Genomic DNA, 25,580 nt, shown 5'->3' on the forward strand with positions numbered 1-25,580 from the left:
CAGAGAGCCCTGAGCACAACGAACTACAAAGACATTTAGGGGTATAACTATGAGAGCTGAGACCCCTGAACGTTGGAATAGAAATGGATTTATACTGAAAAGGCTTAGACCCATTTTGTGGTCAAGAGGAACCTCTGCTAAGGAAGGAACAACTGTAGAGACTGCTGGGAAAGATCAGCCCTTGCTTTGTGATCTGGGGCTGGTCTGCAGTTTGCTGTTTTAAACAAGGAAGAGGCTGTTGGGACTGTGCTGTGTGCGCTGGGTCCCCCTGCTTGAAGAAGACTGCTTTGTGCTGTGTCTTGTTACTCCAAGGGCCCGAGCTGAGCTGGCTCCCTGTTTGGAAACACAGGAACATAAAAGTTTCCGGAGAAGTTTCAAGAAATGCGGTGGGCGCATGTTGTGGCAGCTTGAGACCCTTGGAAGGTGTGCCCTGTGATCTTGGACACACGGAGGAGACATGAGACTCAGACTCGGTGGGTGCGTGTCGTGGTGCACAGGAGGCGTTGGTGAAGATCGCCTGGTCAATGTGTTCATCGAAGGTGAAGTGAGTCTCGGACACGCAGGGTGCGTGTCGTGGTGCACCCCTGTGAGGAGCGCCTGATCAGCGTGTGCATCAAAAGTGAAGTGAGTCTCAGATGCGCATTTGGCGTGTCGTGGTGCACCGCAGGCGTTGGTGAGGAGCGCCTGGTCAACATGTGCATCAGAAGTGGAGTGAGTCTCGGACGTGCTGAGTGCGTGTTGAGGTGCACCTGAGATGCTGGTGAAGAGCGCCTGGTCTTGGAGTGCACCGGAGGAGAAGTGAGTCTTGGACATGCTGAGCGTGTCGGGGTGTGGCCGAAGGCGTTGGTGAAGAGTGCCTAGAGATCCGGGCACCGGAATTGGAGTAAGTCTCAGTGAAGCAATGTGCGTGCTTTGGTGCAACCTGGGACTGTGGAGGTGATCGGCTGATCTTTACGTGCACCAGAAGAAAGTGAGTTTCTGCAGCGCAGTGTGCGTGTATTGGTGCCAACTGAGACCACAGGAAGGAGTGTCTGGTGAACGTGCACTCTGAGTCGACGTGAAGTCCCATCAGCGTTGTGTGTGTGGCTTCATGCCAAAGGAGACCCGGAGAGTGCTGTGGTGAACGTGCACCCGGAGTAACGTAATCTCAGAGGCGTGGGGTACATATGCCCTGTGGCCGCCTGAGACCCTCCTAACAATCTCGGCCCAGACTGGCAGGCCCGGAGGAGCTGAGATGCCAGGCTGAGCCATTGAGGCCCATTGAGAAAGTTTTGCACGGAATGCCCAGTTTGCTGAAGGAGGAGAGGAGAGTGGGTTTGCGCCCCCCAGGGAACGTTGATCACTGCCTGGCGGGGTGCGGGCTCTGAGGGGCACTCTCTCGGCCTCTCAGTCCTTCTGGTGACATGAGCCTTTGCTTCAGCTCAGATTGGGGCCCGTACTGACCAAAGGAGCGCCAGTACTGGGGCCAGAGTGAGAAGCTGTACTTTGTCATCGTTGATACGTGTGGGGGTCAACTTTTATCGGCGAGGCTGACTGTCGTAATACACATTGCCAATATTGCTGCTAACGAACTGCCGGACTGTCTTATGACGCCTGACATTATTTCTGCATAACGAAGTACAATATTGTAGCGTTACGCATTGCCTTATTCCTCTTTTGTATAGTACAGGATTGTAGCGGCCCGCATTGCATTATTTCTTTATTGCAAAGTACGTGATTGGGGTGTGTTGCATTGCATTATTCCTTCATTGCGCAGTACATGATTGTAGCGGTACACATTGCATTAGTTCTCCCTTCGCAAGGTACCGGGGTGTTTCGTTACGCATTATATTATTTCTCCTTTGTCCAGTACAGGATTGTATCGTTACGCAGCGCACTATTGTTTGTCCATTGCACGGGGGGGGGGGGGTATCTGTCATTACGACCAGCATAGCATTTTGAAAGCGGTGGTTGGAATTTGAACCTGCCAGCCGAAACGAATATTACCCTTTATTACATGTTGGCTTTTGTATTATGTGGCAGGTCGTATTTCTTTTTAAATAACGTTTATACTTGTTTTATCAAACTTGTGTGGAGCCCATTTGTGGTGCTCACCAGTGGGTTGCTGTGAGTGTGGTAGTATATACTGCTTAAAACAAACAGGTCCCTAACATCTGGCCAACAATTACGGCTTCAATAATCAACAGAAAGTGCTTGCATCCGTTTAAAGCTCAAACGAGGGAGAAAACCACTGGTACCACAATTGTCAGTACAGAATCACACAAATATTATCAAAAGAGCAAATTATAATTTGTAAAAAAAATGATTTATTCAATACAATACATTATTTTGTACAGCAGTACTTTAAAAACAGATTAAAAACATCATTTTCATAATCACATAAAAAAGGGAAAAACTGGTTGTCGACGCAGCGTTTTGGTTTTTAGATTTTACACCTTCTTCAGGACAGTTTCTCTCCAGTAATTTATTTATTACACAAGACACCGCAGTACATTGGAACTCACACTTCCAGTTCTGGGGTCATGGAGTCTACTTCATCTACTTCCCCACCTCCCTCCATGTTGCGGTCACCCTTGTGTGCGTCTCCCCCCATGTTGCTTTCTCCCTCATTTTCTTCTCACATTGCTGCTGCTTTTACCCTCCTCTGCTCGCTCCCTGTTGATTCCTCTCTCACTTTCTCAATTGCTGCTCCCGCCCGCTCCCCAGTACCACCCCTCCCACTATCCTGCTCCCCAGTACCACGCCTCCCACTATCCTGCTCCCCATTGCTGACCCCTCCGCCACCTATGGTCTTTTTATTTATGTATTTATTTAATGTATTATTTATTTGCAGAGCAGAAGGCAGCTTTTGATCTACTATTTGCTGTCCCTTTTTTGGACTTTTTTGCAGAGAGGGTAATACAGGCACTGTGTAGGTATAGCATGTGCTGGACATGGTGCAGGCTCACCAGATCTATGGGGCAGGTGGCGCCTCAGTCCAAAAACTCAGGCGATAGTCTGGTGCTCATTCCATTCCTCCTCAGCTGCAGGATCTTTTGACCCCTACGTGACATCAGTCTGTAGCTTTATTTTCAGATGATGCCGACCCCTTCTGGCATGTACTTTGTGCACGCTTGTAACCCCGCCCTCGCACCATATCATAGCACCAAGACTTCATGCAGTCTTTTTAAACTAATGCTCAGTTTATAGGGAGAGAGGCAGACAAGCCGAAGTCCCTCTTCCGGTGAGACATCTCTGACATTGGTGTGCAGGCCTTCTCGGTTTGCAGATTGTCTAACTAGTACTGATCAAGGAGACTAGACCACCTGCAACACCACCTCCTCCTCCTCCTAATAATAACTGATAGAGTCATCTAGCCGCAGATTCCTTAGCTTAGAATATCCCCAAGCATCAGACTGGATCCGGAAAACTTTTTTCCCCCAGCAGTACCTCTGCATGCCGGGAGGCGGTGCCGCCCGGCTCCGCCCTGACGTCGTCCACTGAAGTGATGTCAATGGAGCCATATAAGACCCCCCCAGCGTGCTGACGTCAGTTTTCTTCTTTTCCGCGTCTCAATGAGGATCCGGAGTTTAGCGGTTCCTCTGGCCTGTTTTTTGTTCCTGCCTTCATGACGCCTTTCGCATCTGGAAAGGTGTGTCGATGCCTGCGAGCTTCAAATCGTGTGCATCCTTTTCGCAGCAGATGTCGGCGACGTATCAACACGAGATCTGCATGTGGTGCTTGGGCGAGCACCACGACTGTGCCGAGTGTGACTCCTGCCGGCAGCTGAAATCAAAGTCCCTACGGGAACGTCGGATGAAATTGTTATCTGCCCTGGTGTCACGGTCAGATAGCAGGGATCCAAACGGCGCAGTTCTTCCTCCCATGCTGAGGTCTCTGCTCATGGCAGATCCCGGAGTCGTTCCTGTGGACGTCGTTCACCTGCCTCCGGTAAGCACCCGAAGAAGTCACGGAGGTTGTCGACCTCGCACAAGCATGACATCAACGGCCGCCACTCCCGCTCTTCACTGGACGCGAGCCCTCAGGAGTCGACCCCTGCCTATCCACCATTTCCTGGTGCTGGGGCGACTCGGATCCAGGTGGGGGCCTATTCTGGATCTCTGCGGGCCTTCTTTGGGTCACCTCCAAAAGTTATGAGGGGGAATAAAATGGCCCGATCCCTTACGAGCTGTATTATTGAGTATAATGCACAGTAGATATTTGACCTTGATAGTGGGTGACCCCAGTCTCACTTGTGAGAGAGAAGAATCCAAGGAAGGTCAGGACAAATATGAATAATAGTATTTATGATCGTGGAAAGAATTCCCTGACTCGATTTGTTATCTGCAGTGTTTTATATACAGGGGAAAGAACTCCTTTGTAGGAGTATTATTCAGATAGAGACAGCCAACACGTGTTTTGCCCCCCTACAAGGCGATTTGGCCTGGGGCTTTATCAGGGCGTGGGAGAACAGTAATGAAGCCAGAAGTCTTCTTGGCCAATCACAGCTGCTGCTGTTTGCAAAGACCGAATTTGACTCTGGCATTGATGCCTGGATAAGAAAAATAAGGCTTACTGACTGCAATTGGCCGGACGACTTATGGCTTCATTACTGTTCTCTCACGCCCTGATGAAGCCCCAGGCCAGATGGCCTTGTAAGGGGGCGAAACTCGTGTTGGCTGTCTCTATCTGAATAATACTCCTACAAAGGAGTTCTCTCACCTGTATATAAAACACTGCAGATAACAAACCGAGTCCGGGAATTATTTCTACGATCATAAATACTATTATTCATATTTGTCCTGACCTTCCTTGGATTCTTCTTTGGATCACCCCATCTCCCTGGCGCGCCTTCGGGCCCCACAGTTGGGATAGGGATTCAGGTCAGGAGTTTGCCGGCGGGTTCACCCTCGCCAACGACCGAGTGCCTTGACTCCGATTCAGGGGTTGCTGCGTCGTCGGGGCACGGCCAGGATGGGCGTCCCACTTTGATGTCTGGTCCTGCTGAAGCGTCTTCACACAGTCCTGCGGTGCTCCCTGCGTTGTTGCTGGATGTGGCTGCAGCGCAGAGTTTTACTCCAAGTTGACTTTGTTCCTCCCGCAGTCTTCTGTCTCAGCGGAGGTCAAGTCGACGCCAGTCCAACGTCGGTCCAACTCCGGGTGGAGGAGTCCTCTTCGGAGGTCGTCGGCGCCGATCCACCGCTGTCCTGATATTGGGCGACGCTGGTTACATCCCCAGCGGATCATATACTGGAAGACGTGACTCAGTGGGTTCACCGCCCACAGGGTTTTTTCCATCCAGGGGTGCATGTGGCACTGGTCGGCTCATTTTTCTGCAGGGCCTTTGTTGTTGAGTGGGCAGATTAGTCTACAACCGTCACCAACGGATGACTTGCTGTCTCCACCTTTTATGGCCACAGAGGCTAGCGTAGACTTTGCGAGGGAAGTTAATAGGGCTGCACATATCTTGCTAATGTAACCGCCTTCTGTCTCCCTGCCTTTGGATCATTTGTTGGATCTCCTTCACCAGGGCACGGTGGATGTGGAACCTCTGCTACCCTTTGGCAGGTCCTTGTATGATGTCCTTCTGGGGACTTGGGTCAGACCCTCATCGGGTGACCCTGTGACCTGTGCTGTTGCGCATCACCACCAGCCGGCTCCAGATGTCCCTGCTTGTTTGTTCGTCCATCCTAGGGCTTAAGGACTGGTAGTCTAGGCTGCGTTTCCTTCCTCTCCTCCACCGTTGTTCCCTCCCACTCGGGAGTCTAGGTGGTTGGAGTGTTTTTGCCCCCACCAGCTTTGGCCTTCGGTCCGTAAACACGACCTGCGTGTTTACTCGGGCTACTTCTGCCCTATGGGACTCCGTCAAACGACTCCCTCCCTCTTTACAGAAGGGTCCTCGCGCTGACCTGCTCCAGCTTGTACCGGATGGCCGCAACATGGCGCAGTTTTCCATCCGATCGACAATGGACACCACTGACTCCGTGGGTCGAGCTATGGCCAGCTCAGTTGCCTTGCATCGCCATGCATGGCTAAGCGATGGCGGTTTCCCTGAGAATGTTCTGGAGCGACTCAGGGATTTGCCCTTTGAAGGGACCCTTCTGTTTGATGAGCATGCTGACTCGGTGGTCCGGCGTCTCCTCTCCGGATTTCCGTGACTGCCTGGCTTTTTTAGTCCCGTATGGTGGATTTGTATTTTCGTGTGACGGTGTTGTCATTTTGTTTTCCTGATTACGTCTCTGGGTTCCAGAGATTTCTCCCCAGATTTTTCCTTCCTTTGATGCAGCTGGGTCAGTTGTTTATGTGGTTATTTTTTTACCTCTGCCTATGAGCTTAACTCAAAAGGTGTGTCCTTTGTTATTACCCAGACTGACTGTGCGGCTGTTCGCAGTCTTGCCCTTTTCTTGTTGCAGCTGGCCAGCTGTTTCTGAATTTGTTTTTAGCCCTCTGTCTAAGAGCTCGGCTCCAAGATGTGTCCCTTGCTTTTATAGGGATGTGCCATATCCTGTGTCGGGTACTTGTTGGCTATTGTGTAGCTGCTCTTCCTGGCACGGGAGGTTTCTTTTTCGGCATCTTCTTTTTTGTCAACGCTCTTCCTGCTGTTGTAGGACATTGCCTCTAGTGAAACCCACGGGGTTGGTGCAGTTCTTTCCTGGGGGGGTTTGTGTGGTAGTCTGCAGTTGTTCCGTAGTCTTTCTGGTCTCAGTGGAAACACTCTGTATGTTTGCTGTTGCAGGGTGCCGGCGGTGTAACTTCCGCCCCTGTCTTGGCTGTGTTCTACTCTCACTTTTTAGTGTGGTTTGCTTATGCCTTCTCTCATTGCTCAGGCCCTGTAGGGCTTTTGCCTATGGGTAGTGGGGTTTCCACTGCATACGGCTCTGCTGCGTGTTGCCTTGTGATCTATTACTTTGTGCACTTCCCTGGCAGGGACTTCCGTCCCTTTGCTTCTTACGCGCAGGGGTTCAGGTTCTTCTGCTCCTGGACTCTGCTGATGTTTTCTGATTCACTATGGTCTACTGGTCCGGGGCTGTCACTCTATTTCCACGGCTCTGTGTTCCGCTCCTGGTATTTTACTGGTGGTGAGCTGCCAATCATAACTAACGGCACTGTTGCCCTTTTTAGGTCTCGCCTGGAAATCGCATCCGAAGGATGCGTCCAGGCTGGAGACTTATAGCGAGCTGACACGGGGGAATGACGGACAAGAAACTGTCACGCGCTTCTCCCCGGCTGGATTCAGCCGCTTGCACGCGCACCAACATTCACGCATGCGCACATCACAGCCACACGCATACACAGCACTCACGCATGCGCACATACACACGCATACACAGGCACACCCCCGTCGCCGCCGCCGCACCGACACGCATACACAGAGACCCCTCCACACACACCAGCCCCCCTCCTCCCGGCTCCACTCACCCGTGTCTGGCGGGCGCTCCCCGGGTCTCCAGGCTCCTTCCCTTCCTCCGCAGCTGCAGGCTCTCAACATTCACACATGCGCACATCACAGCCACACGCATACACAGCACTCACGCATGCGCACATACACACGCATACACAGGCACACCCCCCGACGCCGCCGCCGCACCTACACGCATACACAGAGACCCCTCCACACACACCAGCCCCTCTCCTCCCGGCTCCACTCACCGGTGTCTGGCGGGCGCTCCCCGGGTCTCCAGGCACCTTCCCTTCCTCCGCAGCTGCAGGCTCTCCCCACATCACGGGGGCCCGCTGCTAGACAGAAGGCTTCTCTGTGGCCGGGCGGTGGTAGCACTCGGCGGGGCTCTCTCTCCACATGGGAGCCCCGCCTCCTCAGTGCGCCCGCTTCGCCCCGCGGGTCTTCACCCGGTCCCCCATCTCGGGACCGGGACTTAAAGGGAAACAGTATCCAGGGCTCCTTCCTGGTCACGGGAGCCCCGGGGCCGCAATGCTCACGCCACTTCCTGCTGCCGGCTCCTCTTCCTGGTTGCACGTCAGGTCCCGGGCCAGCAGCCAATCAGAGCGCGGCCCGGGAATGACGTCACAGAGGTGTCCCGCAGTACCGCCCCCGGCCTGCCTGACTTCTCAATTACTTTATTCAGGTTATTTTTTTATTTTAACTAACTTTGGCCAAAGCTCTTGTCAGTGTAGGCGCCCACGCCTGCTGACTTTCACCTTCTGAATAGTTAAGGTTCCGCCCGACGCCTCTCACGGGTTCCCTGGAGATGAGTTACGGCAGGCCGCCGCCTGACGTAGGAGGCATGACGTCCTTGAAGGTGGACAATCTTACCTACAGGACGTCGCCCGAAACACTTCGAAGAGTTTTCGAGAAGTATGGACGAGTAGGCGACGTCTATATCCCCCGCGACCGATACACGAAGGAGAGCCGCGGTTTTGCCTTTGTAAGATTCCATGACAAACGTGATGCCGAGGATGCGATGGACGCCATGGACGGAGCCGTACTGGATGGGCGCGAACTTCGGGTGCAGATGGCTCGTTATGGAAGGCCACCAGACTCACACCATAGCCGCAGGGGACCACCACCCCGAAGATATGGAGGCAGTGGAGGAAGTTATGGACGCCGGAGTCGCAGTCCCAGGAGGCGTCGTCGGTCAAGGTCCCGCAGTCGGAGTCGCTCCAGATCCCGCAGCAGGAGCCGCTACAGCCGATCCAAGGCAAGATCCCGCACACGATCAAGGTCTCGTTCCACATCGAAGTCCTGACAGTGAGTGCAGAGTGCGTGCAGAGTGCGTGCAGAGTGAGTGCAGAGTGAGTGCAGAGTGACAGTGAGTGCAGAGTGACAGTGAGTGCGGAGTGACAGTGAGTGCGGAGTGACAGTGAGTGCGGAGTGACAGTGAGTGCGGAGTGACTGAGTGCAGAGTGAATGCAGAGTGACAGTAAGTGCAGAGTGAGTGACAGTGAGTGCGGAGTGACAGTGAGTGCAGAGTGACAGTGAGTGCAGAGTGACAGTGAGTGCAGAGTGACAGTGAGTGCAGAGTGACAGTGAGTGCAGAGTGACAGTGAGTGCAGAGTGACAGTGAGTGCAGAGTGCGTGCAGAAACAGTGAGTGCAGAGTGACAGTGAGTGCAGAGTGAGTGCAGTGACAGTGAGTGCAGAGTGCAGAGTGACAGTGCGTGCAGAGTGACAGTGCGTGCAGAGTGACAGTGCGTGCAGAGTGCAGAGTGACAGTGCGTGCAGAGTGACAGTGCGTGCAGAGTGACAGTGCGTGCAGAGTGACAGTGCGTGCAGAGTGCGTGCAGAGTGACAGTGAGTGCAGAGTGCGTGCAGAGTGACAGTGAGTGCGGAGTGCGTGCAGAGTGACAGTGAGTGCAGAGTGCGTGCAGAGTGACAGTGAGTGCAGAGTGAGTGCAGAGTGACAGTGCGTGCAGAAACAGTGAGTGCAGAGTGCGTGCAGAGTGAGTGCAGAGTGACAGTGAGTGCAGAGTGAGTGCAGAGTGACAGTGAGTGCAGAGTGAGTGCAGAGTGACAGTGAGTGCAGAGTGACAGTGAGTGCAGAGTGACAGTGAGTGCAGAGTGACAGAGAGTGCGTGCAGAAACAGTGAGTGCAGAGTGCGTGCAGAGTCAGAGTGAGTGCAGAGTGACAGTGAGTGCAGAGTGACAGTAAGTGCAGAGTGACAGTGAGTGCAGAGTGCGTGCAGAGTGAGTGCAGAGTGACAGTGAGTGCAGAGTGACAGTGAGTGCAGAGTGACAGTGAGTGCAGAGTGACAGTGAGTGCAGAGTGACAGTGAGTGCAGAGTGACAATGCGTGCAGAGTGACAGTGCGTGCAGAGTGACAGTGCGTGCAGAGTGACAGTGAGTGCAGAGTGACAGTGAGTGCAGAGTGACAGTGAGTGCAGAGTGACAGTGAGTGCAGAGTGACAGTGCGTGCAGAGTGACAGTGCGTGCAGAGTGACAGTGCGTGCAGAGTGACAGTGCGTGCAGAGTGCGTGCAGAGTGACAGTAAGTGCAGAGTGACAGTGAGTGCAGAGTGCGTGCAGAGTGACAGTGAGTGCAGAGTGACAGTGAGTGCAGAGTGACAGTGAGTGCAGAGTGACAGTGCGTGCAGAGTGACAGTGCGTGCAGAGTGACAGTGAGTGCAGAGTGCGTGCAGAGTGACAGTAAGTGCAGAGTGACAGTAAGTGCAGAGTGACAGTGAGTGCAGAGTGCAGAGTGACAGTGCGTGCAGAGTGACAGTGCGTGCAGAGTGCAGAGTGACAGTGAGTGCAGAGTGACAGTGAGTGCAGAGTGCGTGCAGAGTGACAGTGAGTGCAGAGTGACAGTGAGTGCAGAGTGCGTGCAGAGTGACAGTGAGTGCAGAGTGACAGTGAGTACAGTCACTCAGCACCACCACATTATCACTCAGAACCACCACAGCATCACTCAGAACCACCACAGCACCACTCAGCACCACCACAGCATCACTCAGCATCACTCAGCACCACCGCAGCACCACCACAGCACCACCATAGCACCACTCAGCACCACCACAGCATCACTCAGCATCACCACAGCCCCATTCAGCACCACCACAGCATCACTCAGCACCACCACAGCACAAATATGTTCTCTCAATGTTTCAAGCTTTATGACAAATGTCACAAAAAGATGTTCATATTTCACTTCTGTTCTTGGATTTCGTTACAATAAAATACACTGAACATAATCTTCACAAAAGTTATTTACAAAAGTTTAAGCTATTGCCATTATAAATTACAATCACTTTTATTAAGTATTAACAAAATGTAAAAGCCATTGTTATTTGTAATATCAATACATCTAAGTCACGTAAATACAAATGTTGCATTACAAATGCTATAGGTGTCACATTTGCGAAAGTTATAACTATTGGCATTGTAAATGACAAAGCTATTAATTTAGCTATTTTCAAAACCAACACATAAATGAACATTTGGTGAATTTCCATTAAAATATTTGACTTTTTTACTAAGATATTATTATACTCTTTTATGCAAACAAAATTTAGATACTGCATAAATAACTTTAATAAAACATATTTTATATGTAGCTTTTTATGTAAAAAAATAACTATAGCACAAAGCAAAAAACAATTGCCATTTACAATGCTAATAGCTCAAACTTAAATAATGCGAGACCTATTGCATTGCAAATGCTTGTTTGTGTAGGGTGTGGGGCAAGTATACATTATACAGTGTCCGTATGGGACTGTTTCTGCCCTTCTTTCTGACAGACCTCTGTCTGTGTTTCTTCGCATTCCTTCCTTGGGAGTGTGGTGGTCAGTGTCCCCGCCTGTTTCGCGGGGGGCCACGGTCCCATCCCCGCCAGGGGGATGTTGTCGCTTTTTTGTGTTTTTTTTAACTGTTGTGTCCTGCTATGCTTCACACCGCTGTTGTTTGTACCTTTTGTGCGACTTCCCTTTATCTAGGGCATGCTCTTCGAGTTTCTCCTTCTTTTTCAATTTTCCTTCATTTGTTTTATTTATATATATATATATATATATATATATATATATATATATATATATATATATATATATATATATATATATATATATATATATATATATATAGTGAACACAAAGTTTTCAGCTGTTTCCCAAGCCTCTTTGTCGGCGGGCACACGGCTGGGGTAGCCACCCCCTTAACATCAAACACAGTCTCACCAACGTAATCTCTCCATCCATTCACGGAAAGACAAAACGATGGAGCCGTGGCCTCGGTATTTGGTGCAGTTTAATCAGTACACAACGTCCTACGCGTTTCGGACGTTGTGTACCGATTAAACTGCACCAAATACCGAGGCCACGGCTCCAGTGTTTTGTCTTTCCGTGAATGGATGGAGAGATTATGTTGGTGAGACTGTGTTTGATCTGTATATATATGTATATGTATATATATATATATATATATATTTATTCACTGAAAAAACCATAGGTTATAGACCATATATAGTTAGGGATTAGCATTTAAAAAACCTTATTTTATTTGCACAAAACCATTGAAATTCCATATATAGTTAGTTGCACTAATTATATATCGCGGACCCGCAATCCACTGCTAATGATGTCACATATTACATCATTCATGACATGGTCAGTGACATCACTGATGACATCACTGATGACATCTCAAATGACATCACTGATGACATCACTGATGACATCATTGATGACAACACCCAGTGACTGTATGTTTCTGTAAAGTTAAAATATGTCTTACATATTGAAGAATGAGTGGATGTATAAGTGTCTGGATGAAGGATTTAGTAGGTGCATGACTGACTGTATGAGAGAATGATTAAATGTGTCTCACTGAGTGTATGGGTTAGTGATTAAAGTGTCTTAATTTGGCAATCATTATTTATGTTGTTCTGTAAACTGCTGCATGTTTAAATCAGTAGCTATATCAGTAACTATATGGGTTATTGAATGGTTGCCCAAGTATTTGTATGGGAGACTGAGTATGTGTGTGGGTGGCTGGGAGGTGTATAACTCTGTGCATAGATGTGTGAGCAGTTGATTCCCTAGGTGTATGGGTTCAAAAGTGCATGTAGAAACAGCTGTATGGACAGTTGACTGTGTGCATGAGTATATTGGTGAGTGAATGGATATCTCAGTGCTACATGTCAAAGTAAGTACATATGTAAAACACACTCCATGTGAGAGTTGACATATATAAATAACTGAACATAAGAGCCAGTGAATGTGTGAGTGGCTGTATGAATCATTGTGAACTTGTATCAAGGATTGTATAAGAGAGTAAATATGTGTTACTATATGTTTGAATAAGTAAGGTGTGTATAACTGTATAGTTGAGGAAATGGAGATGAGATTGATTCTTTGCATGACTGACTAGGTGTGTGAGTAACTCCATGGATGTGTGACAGTCTGTGAGTGCCTGTTTACACTGAGTGTATCTAAGGTTATATTAGAGTCTGAAGATGTATTATCACATAAATGATATCATCAGTGATGTAATCAGTAATGTCAAATGAGATGTCAGTGATGTCATCAGTGATGTCATCAGTGATGTCATTTGAGATGTCATCAGTGATGTCATCAGTGATGTCATCTGAGATGTCATCAGTGATGTCATCAGTGATGTCACTGACCATGTCATGAATGATGTAATATGTGACATCATTAGCAGTGGATTGCGGGTCCGCGATATATAGTTAGTGCAACTAACTATATATGGAATTTCAATGGTTTTGTGCAAATAAAATAAGGTTTTTTAAATGCTAATCCCTAACTATATATGGTCTATAACCTATGGTTTTTTCAGTGAATTTTCAAGGTTTTGTAAATGCAAATTCCTAACTATATATGGTCTATAACCTATGGTTTTTTCTGTGAATTTCATTGGTTTTTTAAAAGTTAATATCTATAGCTGTAAAATATATTCTTTATTAAGTGACGTATCACGTAGCCCGTGAGACGCCTCATGATGCATCGCATAACCGTGACGTATCGTCTCTGCAGCGCAAACCAAACCCAAAACGTAAGCGCGCCAGAACACGCTTAAAGATATATATATATTTTTTTTAACCTTAATTAGACAAAATCCACACGTGCACATATCACAAACGTTCAAAAAACACAATATGTCGGACTCCCGTTACGCTGCCGGTTAGCTGCCCGGTTAACGTACCAGGAAGCACCTTTACCGAGAAAAATCGCAATTTATTTTCTTATGCCCCGCAGGGAACTTTAATAGCCCCCTCATCAATCCTAGGGGTTCAGGAGGGGTCTGCCTTACCCCTTTCATTCATTTACACCTTTTTTTTTCCACCTCTTGTCTCTCGATCCTACCGAGAGACAAGATGGCGGCCGCTCCGGACTGTTTACAATGTTGACAGCCAATCAGCTACTCCTCAGACTCCCGTTACACTGCCGGTTAGCTTCCCGGTTAGCTGCCCGGTTAGCTGCCCGGTTCGCGTACCAAGACGCGTCTCTACGGCGAAAAAATCGGCTTTTTTTTTTTTTTGGGGGGCCCCGCATGGGTCTATAATATCCCCCTCATCAATCCTAGGGGGTCAGAAGGGGTCTACCTCGCCCTCTTTCTTTCATTTCCCCCTTTGTTTTGGTCTCCTCTTGTCTCTCGATCCTACCGAGAGACAAGATGGCGGCCGCTCCGGACTGTTTACAATGTTGACAGCCAATCAGCTACTCCTCAGACTTACACTGCCGGTTAGCTTCCCGGTTAGCTGCCCGGTTCGCGTACCAAGACGCGTCTCTACGGCGAAAAAATCAGATTTTTTTTTTTTTTTTTGGGGGCCCCGCGTGGGTCTATAATATCCCCCTCATCAATCCTAGGGGGTCAGAAGGGGTCTACCTTGCCCCCTTTCCTTCATTTCCCCCTTTGTTTTGGCCTCCTCTTGTCTCTCGATCCTACCGAGAGACAAGATGGCGGCCGCTCCGGACTGTTTAGAATGTTGACAGACACCGGAGAGCCAATCAGCTTCGCTTCGCAAAGTTCCGATACGCGAAAAGTACGCGAACCGGAGCGCAGCCCGGAGCGCTGTTACAGATATATATCTTGTTTTAAACGTTAATTTCTCAAAATCCACTGAAGCACATATATTGAGACCTAGCAAAGGCACATCGGGCTAACAGTCCCTACAATTTTGCCAAGTTTCGTGGAAATCCATTCAGCCGTTCGGGCTAAAAGTGAGGCCAACCGCCCTATGGAAATTAACATGGGAAAAACGCGTTTTGGGACCCCCCTTTTTTCTCGGGCCCCCCCTTGATGAACCCCCCCCAAATTTCCAGGAGCTGCTCAGAAACAAAATGTGCCATTTTCCTGAAGATTTCAGCCAATTCCGTCCACAAACGCCAAAGTTATTAGGCATAGAATTTTCAAAAGTTCCATAGAGAAAAAATCCTAACTATATATACCTACTGGCTATCGCCAGTAGGTAATATATATATATATATATATATATATACACACACACACACGTACAGACCACAAGTGGGCTCGTGAAATTTAGGTGCTCTTTATTTTCACCACGACCTCCATAGCATGACACGTTTCGACCGGGTTGATAGATATATATATACACGTCTTTGTCTCAGGTATATATATCATCATTTATGCGCACAGTGAGAGAGTATGCTTACTAGGTTTTCCTTACTAGGTGTTCTAGTATCGGGGGTTTCCCAGTCTCTCTGTCTTTTTCTCCCTCTCTCTCTTTCTCATATGGAACAGAGTATTCTTTGGCTCCCCGGCTTGCCGGTTTCCCTTCGCCGTTTGTCCCTCTGGGTACGGTTGGCAGGTTGACTACCTGGTGATGCGCCCATCTCCCTTTGCCAATGCATGCGTGCTGTTGGTAATCCCATTCCTTGGGCTCTTCTTTAGCTGTGGTGTGGTTCTCATGGTACACTGTTGTCTCCTTCTGTGATTCCTTCATCCACTTATCTGTATCTCTGGGTAGTCATGGCTCCGTTTATCTCCTATTTCACTTTTTGGGTAAATGCTCAGTGGTTATGCTCTGACGATGGCATACTATCTTCTCTCTTTTTCTGGCACTCGGTCACTGGCAGATCCATGGGACTCGGTGCTCAGATACCATCTTTTGGCAGAAGTTCATGAACTTTCATCCATTCTGCAACTCTCTGGTGTCTCTTTTCATCCCTGTCTGGACCAGGGAGTTCTCGTTCTGTCCTCTGACGGATTATGGTGCCTTTGCATTCCCTTGTTCATGCTTCCTTCCAGGGCTTCATAGGTCTGGTGTCAGCCGCTCTGGCACTGCTGTTCCCACCGTGCTAGTCACTGTTATTGATGGATAAGTTCTCTTGGAACTTGGTGGGTTTCAGTCGCAGATCCGCCTCCAATGGGGTATGGTTTTGGTATCTATTCTAAGTTAAGGAATCTGCAGCTAGATGTCTCTATTAGATGAACGAGTTACCCCACCTGGAAAGGGCCTCGCAGAATGGGGAGGATGGGTGGGCGTTAAGGAATCTGCAGCTACACTGTGTCTCTACCAGATACATTGTTACCGAAGGTAAGTAACTCGTTCGTTAGAAATAAAACCCAACCACAGAGCGCAGCAGCTACTTATGCCACCATGATTTGTTTGTTACTTATAAATTAGAATACACAGTATTAATGGCAACATAAAGAAAACAGTGACAAATACAGTCAATAAATGTATAACATTGCAGCATCTGGAAGCTAGTATAACACGCAACACAGGCTGTGCAACACTCGATATTGAAAGGATAAAAGAGAAGCAAACCCAGACCGTTTAAACATCTTTCAACTCCTGCCATGCATAAAATAGGACCAGCATACAATCCCTGGTGGTCTTTTTCCAAGAGATGCAGTTTAAACCTAGCTGTCCTGTGAGGTTTGATGATGGCGCAGCCTTTTTTTTAGAGAAGCCTCTCAAACATTTTTATCCCACTTAAGGTACTAGATATCACCCCTCTGCATGTAGGCCCCACTGCCAAAGTGTTTCTGCGGTTGAACAACATTTGTATGCACTTCCATTTCTACTCTTGTCATATGTGCCAACACACCTGTTTTAGCAGGGTGTCTCATAATTATTTTAACTAAATACAGCTTTATTTTAGCTGTCTCTTCTCTATAATGTCCTCCAATTCAATGTAAGCCAAATTCATTTCTCTGATCTTTTTATTAAATGTCCCTCTTTCTTGCTTACAAATATTGGCATTAAGCCGTATATGGTGTTCTACTTCCCTGTGCTCATGGAGAGAGCAGGCCTGTCTGGAAATGTGTGTGTACTGGAAGAAATGTGTATTGGAAGTACCTATGGTTCAAGTACAGATGTCAGTACTGAACAACACATAGTGTGCTTGTGAGACAGGACAACTTTACTTTCCTGATAACTTGCATTGGTGTAAAATGCATTAAGGAAAAAACTAAACTATCAACAAGTCTAACAAAATAAATCAGTCATCTTCCACTTATTTTGGGAGTGTTGGAACATGGGGATCCAGGGAAACATGTAGGTCATCCCCCTCAACATGCCATAAATTAAACACTACGTTTCCAGCTTAGGCATGTCACTTACAAATCATCGACATCATGCGTTTAAGTCTAATCAATTTAACTGAAGCCAACATATCCTTCAACATTAAATGCATTAAAGTGCTTGGTTCGCTGCTCCTCAGGCTAGTTTTGACGGCCCGCCTGGGAGCCACGGCGCACATATTAGGAACCACACAGATTAGGACCACTGGATAAGCCTGATTGCTCTGTGCCAAGGTACCGGAGGATGAACAAATGTTATCTTTTAGTGTGTATCTAGCTTACCCTTATTAGGATTGTGGTCCCTACTTGGACAGGGTGCATACCTCTGCCAACGCGACTCATTTTCTAACAGTGTGATATTATCCACCTGATATTTTAAAAAATAACCTGTTTCCAACAAGTGTAGTTAGTTTGTCCAGGTTGGACTACTCAAACAGTTCATAGCTAGGCCTACTGCAGTACTTACTTTAACACTTATAATGTAGCTGCAAAAAACTGTCAGTGTCTCTTTTCCTCCATCTGAAATTTTGGGGCTATATTACATTGGCACCATGTCTGCAGAGAGAAGAATTTAAATCCTGTGCTTGGTGAATCACAAATTTTAGAACAAAGGTCATTTTTTTCTTCACACAGCTTTCATAACTTATTTTGCACCTGGCTACACCCTCCTCTTCCTACCCTTCTTATGGGCTAGATGTAAGTTATGAAGAGTCTTTTCTTTCCTCTTCTCTCGTTGACGTCACAATAGTTTTATTTACTCACAATGTCGACCACGAGAGTAATCCTATCAATAACTCTAGCTGACTTCACACAGGAGCACCTTTCCTACCTCTAACTGCAAACCTACTTCAGCAGCGTGCCATCTCTGCAACCATGTAGTAGAAGCCTTAGTCAGTTTTCACAACTCTAAAAAAGTAGCTAGAATTTACAACACTGCAGACCCTGCCTTAAGCTGCATTTGTGCAAATGGTGCCTGTTAGACCTGGAATCCTTGGTGTGTTATCCCCTTCAGACCACCTGTTCTGCTGACTTTATGCATTAGGATTATGCCTTAGGACTTTGTGCACTTTACCATATCTAACCCGTGCTAAAATGCTTGTGTTTTGTGCTCAAAACGTGGTATCTTTGGCTTATACTTAATTGGCATATTTAATTTACTATTAAGTTGATAGTAAAGTGCAATACATGCGCCCAGGACCTATAAATTAATTGCTACTAGTTGGCCTGCACCACTGTTTGTGCCACCCTCTCAAAGCCTGCTATAGCAGAGCCTGTGTGTGCAGTTTCAACCATGTCGATCTGGCCAATTACACCTTCTGCCAGGCCCAAACATCCCTTTTTAATACATATGTCACCCCTAGGGTAGGTCCCGGACAGCCCAGAGGGCTAGGTGCAATGAGTATTTAAAAAATAGGACATGTACTTTTAAGATTTATGTATCCTGGTAGTAAAAAATGTGCTTGCCACTACTGCACGGCCTATCTCTACCAAAGGATAACACTGGAATTGCCTCATTACATTTTATGAGTGTAATTTCCAAATGAGAGTAGATGATTGCTTCATGTTTGGTGTCTCTGTAATCCTAATTTAAAATTCTAACCTATGGCAAAGTCATATTTCAAATCTTCTCTGGTGGTGACAGTAAAATTGTTGTATATGAATCTAGAACCCTAGTGTAATTTTCCTGATTCATGCCCATATATTGGTGTAAATTACCCGATCCTTATATAGGCAAAGAATTCATTCCCATATTTGGACTGAGCCTATGCAGCCCAAATACGGCATGGCTACTTCCACTAAGTTCCGAGAATCAACAACGATTTCCTAGAGAAATCCGCCTTCAGCAGCTAGGGACTTCCCCTTGCCTGAATAGTAATTCATCTAGGAAATCATGGAGTTTTCAAAGAACTGAGTCTTTGATGACGTTCTTAAGTTCAATCACACGTCAAACTCGGCACCTTCAAGGTATAAATATGCCTACATTTGCCCAGACAAACACACAGTGGTTTGGAGCAGATCGACTATCTACTTGCCCGACGCAGCTGCAGCAGCAAGTGCCGAAGGAAGCTGACCCTCCAGCTGGCGCACTGAGAGACTCTGTCTTTTCTCCTGCCGAGAAATCCAACTCCAGTGTTTCCAGGCTACCCTTGCGGGTTGCTGGGAAATAGAGTCCTGAGAGAGAGATACAAGTCCTCCTTCATTCTAAAACAAAGGTACGGAGCTGATTAGACCCTTAGAGAATTCTTGGAATAGATTCTTGGCAAAGAATACTAAACTCAAGCTATACCTCACTTACTTCTTCCCTCGTACTAGACCTAGGTTAGGTACACTGGGGTAGGCGTATTTTAGAAGCACCAGCTGAGTACTTTTAGTCATTTTATTTTATCCCTGTATGTATTTTATATGTGTTAGGCAATTTAAGGCTTAGAAACCATATCATGCTCTTACAGTACTATTTTATAATACTCTTCGTATTATATGCACTATACTTTATAACCAGTATTACGATTGTAGCAGTACATTTCTTATGCTTGAGAAAGAAGACTGTTCAATAAATACTTTTTATTGAAAACGCACACGTCTCTATTTTCTCAGCACCTCTGGTGAAACGAAGCATGCACGATTGACTGAGTAAAATAGTTATCTATTGTTTCCGCGACTCTAGAGATTGATTTCTTATTCTTGGGAAACAAAGTTGTCATGTTTATGCCGTTGTCAGAAACTAATCCCTTCTTGTGAATTTGAGAAAGTTTCTAGTGACCTCTGAGCTAGCTGGCACTCACAATTAAGTCTAATATATGCGATAGAGACCTAGTCGACCTCAGTCCTACGTCTAAACTATAGTATATGTTATTCCAATGCGCAGAGCCTATTGGGAATATAGGAACGACACTACATGGTGCCCAACGTTTGGTAAGACGATAATTTAACACTAGATACTAAAGTAACTCAGCCTTGCTTTTCACACAGACCCCTTTTTTCCTGTAAAATACTCCAATAGAAGTCTGGAGTGGGTAAAAGGATAATATCCGCCAAAACTAAGTAGGACAAAAATCCTATGTATTAGTTTTTGGTTTGTTCAACGTTGAAGGATTCAGTGTTCCAAAATATTGTGCAACTAATCTTTGTTTCCTTGAAACTTGCTCTTCAAACTTTCAACCGACAAAAATGTCAGAAAGTGATGACGAGAGAGACAGAGTAAGAGCTGCAGCAGCAGCACAAGCAGTTTTAGATGACAGAAATCTGCTAGAGAATGACCCGGAAGTTATAATCCTCCCGGTAAATGTAAGAAAACTATAACTTACAAACTCATAAATAATGGAGTATCAGCGAGAGGTGGTAAAGTAATCTTTGTTATAGAGGCACATGAATATCCGCAAACAGAGGTATTCTATTCATGGATTCACTTTCCTCCAGCAGATGGAGGGACACACGAGTTCCACTACTACAAAGTAGAGGAACCTCCAGAGGAATAAGTTTCTTACGAGGACATTGAAATTCCATTAACTTACCAAGAGCATCAGCTCTGGTTTAAAGGCGCCCTACAACATCAAAATCACATTACCAGGCTCGGTCCACTAGGTAGACCAGGAGCAACATGGCCGGTACTAGCCAGCTATACACCACATCCTAACATTGAAAGAATGACATGTCCAGAACTGTTAGTCCAACTAAAACAGTTAATTAAAATACATAGACAATTGGTTCAATATGTCATGCGTACTTTAACAGTCCAACCTACTGTAATGATTCCACAGCACACCCCTCACCAGGGGAACACAAACAAAATCACACCACAGACTATTAAATCAGTCATTGGAAAATTGCCTGCAAAAAGGGAACAAATCCCCTTTTGGCTAGCGCAAAAATTACTCAGATAGAGGCATTATTTCCTGATACTACACCTCAAGAGAAACACAGAATTCTGACAATCTGTTTACCAATGGAGATAGCACCACATGTGGAGGACTGTGACACCTGGGGTACAGTATTTGCTTCAATCTACACAAAAACACATGGGGTTCCGTCCAGACGTTCTGAGACAGATTCAAAATGAATACGGTCCAGAACCGGCCTTAAATCTTGGTATGAAATTACTAAAAGATTTTAAACAGGTCTCAGCTATACTATTAGCCAACATTAAAGGTGAGGCAGCATCAGTGGCAACCCGTCAAAAATTAAAAGAAACAGATTTAACAGACCAACCATATGAGCTTGCAAGAATTATTGAAAAATCATAAGAAGAACTAGGTAGAGATAGTTTGGGTGGGAAACCATTAAAACCCCAACTAACAGAAAATCCTAAAAAAGTTTTTATTAGAAATAATATCACTACTCCTGAAAAGAAGTGGGAAAATACTAAACAGACACTTCCTAAAGAGAAGCGTTCTCAGTCCAGAGGAAGATCTCCCCAAGGGGGAGGTAGGTCTCCGCAACGGGAGCCCTCTGAAAAAAGATACAACCTTAGAAATAGGGATACTTTGAGAAAACCTGATAGATATCAAGATACTGATACACGTTCCTCTCGTACCTTTCAGACTTCCTCGCAGAAATCCGAAAGAAGAGGACGATCAGAACAGAAAGAGGAACGCGTGAAGTCCAAAGAAGAACAGCACGTTCCAAAAAATAAGGAAACCCAATTCACAAAGAAGGTACAAGCGTAAAGATCACAAGGGTTAGTGTAACTCACAAATTATATGAAGTATCACTCAGGATGGAGGGGGACATACCTAGAAAAATAAAAGCACTCTTTTGGGAGAAGCTGTCAAAGGGTTAAGACATTCTTCTAGCTGAACAAGACTGGCCACCTGAATTTGTCAGGGAGTGCCCACATGGAGATAATTATGCCAGCCTTCTCAAATCACATTCCAATTCATACAAAATACACATATGCCAGGAAAAGGGCCGTAGCTCAAGCTCTGGCATTATATAAAAATCATGCAGGATGGAATAAGGACTCTCCTCACCATAAAATCCAGTTAAAAAATCAGCCTACTGCACAAAGGCAGTATCCAGTTAATCAAGAAGCTAAAACACAGGTCAGGGAGATTTTAAATCAAATTGAATACCAAGGGGTGATTGAAACATGCACCTCGTCAATGAACAATCCTTTGTTTCCTGTTTCCAAACCAGACAATTCATATCGTCTAGTTTTGGATTACAGACATTTAAACTCCTGTTGCAAAAACTTTGCAGTACAAAATGCACACAGTGCAGCACTGATGAATAACATCGTGCGGAAAAAATATAAAACGACATTAGATATTTCAAATGGTTTCTTCTGTCAAAACATTGCACCTGTTTTTGCGGTTTGGCGACGAGCACTGCGTCGCATGGGCTGGTGGGGTAGATTGACGGCAGAGACCCCATTGTGGAATAACGGGCGGCTCCCCACACTGGCCACGCTAACGGGGTTTGGCGGATGGGATTCTATCGGGATCTCTTCGCTTGGAAACGTTATGACCGGTGTAACTCTCAAGTCATTCCAGGAGCTTAGGGACGAATTCCATATGCCCAAGACCCAATTTTTCAGGTACCTACAGTTTCGTCACGCGCTCGCGCCTAGTTTAGTTGGTTTGGAGTCGCTGCCGGAATTCAGCCCCGTCGAAGCAAAAGTTTTCATGGGAGACCTCAGGGATAAGAAGGTGTCCCGTATCTACCAAACACTAGTCACTCACTGTTCCTCTTCCCTACTTCCATTAAAGGAAACCTGGGAAAAGGATGTCGGACCCCTGGATGAGGATGATTGGAGGGAGGCCTTGGAGTCCCCGCGTGGGACCACTATCGCGGTACGACTCCGATTAATCCAATTCAAATATCTGCATAGGGCTTACTATACACGGGAGCGGCTGTGGAAGGCGGGCCTGATTGTGTCCCCGGAGTGCCTGCGATGTGGAGCTGAGATGGGTACTCTGTTGCATACTGTATGGTCTTGTGCTGCCTTGACTAGGTTCCGGAATGGTGTATGGAGCTGTCTGTCGGAGGTACTGGGAAGGGATCTCCCCCGTACCCATCGCTTGGGTCTTCTCCATGTGCTGGAGGGTGTGGGAGGGAATGTCTACAAACGTCACCTTTTGTTACTGGGTCTGGTTGTGGCCAAGCGGGACTTGGCACGAGCATGGAAGAATGAGCGAGCCCCCCCCCCCTGAGCGCATGGAAGGCTGGACTGGACAATTTTATGGGGCTGGAGCGCCCAGTGTTTGAGGCCAGAGGATGCCCCCGAAAACATTACAAAATATGGAAAAGGTGGGCCGACTATAGGGGTTTGACTCTGGAGCCTCCAGCAGAACCTGACGATGGCCCGGATCTAGACGATGGACTTCAGGCCTAGGGAGGCGCATGGTGCCTGGCATGATATAAACAGTTACAGGAGGCTTACTGTGATCACGTGCACGGGGTTAGGGCGGGATAAGGGGTGGGTAGAGGGGTTGTTGGGTGGCTGTGGGAGGTGGGGGAAGATAGAGGAGGGGGGTTGTTCTTTTTTATTGATTGAGTTTCCAAGATATTGAGACATGTGTTGATATTTGGCAGTGATCTCCTGACTGTGGAGAGCTGTATATATGCCTTTAGCTGATCAATTAATAAAATTTGTTGTGAAAAAAAAAACATTGCACCTGAAAGCAGGCATTTAACCGCTTTCTCAATTATGGGGACACAGCGACAATTTTGCTGTCTCCCCAAGGGATTCAAGAATAGTACAGGGTTATTTTCAGCCAGAGTAACAGAGTTACTACAAATGTATGATGATGAGGCATTATCTTATGTCGATGACATCTATCTTACAGATGAGGATTTTTACGTGCATTTGAAAAGAGTGAACACCATAATACTTGGGTTCGCTTCTGAGGGGTTCAAATTCAATTTTAAGAAATCACGACTTGCCCATCTCAGCGTCCTATTCTTAGGATACGAACTTTCAAGTAAAGGCAAAAGTCTGGCAACTAACTTTCTAGAGAAATGTGCACTGCTCCAGCCGTCAAAAACGCTGAAAAACGTAGTCAATTCTAGGTTTCCTGAATTTTGGAAGAACTTATGTTCTAAACTACGCAGAAATGGTTAAACCTCTCTACGAACTAATCAAACCTGATTTCAAACCAACAAATTGGACTCAAAACCATACAGAAATGTTGCGTTCAGTATAAACAGACATGTTAGCAAAAACACAGTTAGAGACACGCGACAATGTGCGCAACCTTGTGATCCGAATCATCCCAGGAAAAAGCTGATTCACATACCTAACCTTTAATGAAGGTGAAAAGGGACCAAAAGCTTACAAATCACACTTGTACACACAAGCTGAAATAAAATTCACTTCTACAGAAAAAATTCTGACAGCGGTTCAAACTGCGGTAGCAAAGAAGAAAGCCCTAGCACAGGGTAAACGCATAATGATCGTTACACCTGTACCTGCTTTAGAAGCAGTGACAAAAGCAAGCATTCCCAATGCAAAAGCTTTACATTTGAGATGAATACAATGGGTTAATTCTCTTGCTGCAACAGACGTTGAATACGTCTTTGACCCCTATTTGAAGACACAAGAATTCCTACAATATGAACTCGAATGTCCTCTGCCGACCGAGATTCTGCTTCTAGAACATTCCAGATGTATATTCTATACAGACGCATCAGCACAGCCCGCAATTGGGGGTAAACAAGCCTATACTGCTGCGTGCACGATTGTTAAAGGTTGCTGGCACGAAGGTAAAATTTAGACCAATGGTCACTAAAACTCAATCACTCGGAGACTGTACAGCTCAGCCAGCTGAACTACAGGGTTTCAAGATGGCGCTTGAAATACCGATCACAAATTCCCCACACTGATAGTGTGCGATTCATATTACTGCGTCCAGTCTTACAATGAATGCCTGCAAAACTGGATTCAAAGTGGTTTCAAAGACGCAAAAGGTGGCACAATCCATACTACTATTATAAAGAGAGAGCTGAAACCTTGGAGGTAGGTAAGCTCAAGAAGTACAGCACCAATCACTACACCCAATACAGCATTGTAAAGGGGAGTTGCAGCAGATGGACATATGCTATACAGCTGCCCACCATATACATCACAAAGTTGAAAGAACCTTAGGGGTAAAGTAGTCCCTTGTGGGCGTTGTCGCTGTGCTGTCAGCGATGGGCGTGTAAAAGAAGACTTCACATTTAGTCCTTTGTGGGCGTCAGCGTTGGGCTTGGCTAAAAAACAACAAAAACAAATGGCCGCGGCTTTCAGAAGCGCACCATTTACTGGGCGAAACATTCACGCGATGGGCGTGTCAAAGAAGACTTCACATTTAGTTCTTTGTGGGGGTCCGCATTGGGCCTGGCTAAAAAACAACAAAAACAAATGGGCGCGGCTTTCACAAGCGCACCATTCACTGGGCGCGCCATTCACGCTCCATTACGTGTGGGCATCAGCGTTGTCAGAGGGGCCTGGCTAAATAAAAAAAAAGAAAATGGGCGCGGCTTTCGACATTCATGCACCATTACTGCTAGCGGAGGATGAAGCGAGGCAGCTACCAGCCAAAATAAGAGAGTGCACTATTTGAAATTATTCCGGGCCTCAGGCGGGGCATAAAAGCTGTCACAATACTAGCGTCAATCACACACGCCAAGACCTCGCAAGCGCGGCGACAAACACATCCAACAAAC

The 25,580-nt window shown here is 46.6% G+C and overlaps 2 protein-coding genes across 2 annotated transcripts in view; both read left to right on the forward strand.

Annotated features, from left to right (window-relative positions):
• Positions 1-25,580, forward strand: part of CAMKK1 (calcium/calmodulin dependent protein kinase kinase 1) — a 1,268,063-nt gene that overhangs the window by 253,067 nt on the left and 989,416 nt on the right. The window lies entirely within an intron of this gene.
• On the forward strand, positions 7,898-8,684 carry LOC147729896 (serine/arginine-rich splicing factor 2-like). Its single transcript, XM_086958519.1, has one exon. The coding sequence runs from the start codon at positions 8,187-8,189 to the stop codon at positions 8,682-8,684; it is 498 nt and encodes a 165-aa protein (XP_086814645.1). The 5' UTR covers positions 7,898-8,186.

The sequence above is a fragment of the Lissotriton vulgaris genome, chromosome 2_1 (assembly GCF_964263255.1).
Source record: "Lissotriton vulgaris chromosome 2_1, aLisVul1.2, whole genome shotgun sequence".
In the NCBI taxonomy this organism is placed as follows: domain Eukaryota; kingdom Metazoa; phylum Chordata; class Amphibia; order Caudata; family Salamandridae; genus Lissotriton; species Lissotriton vulgaris.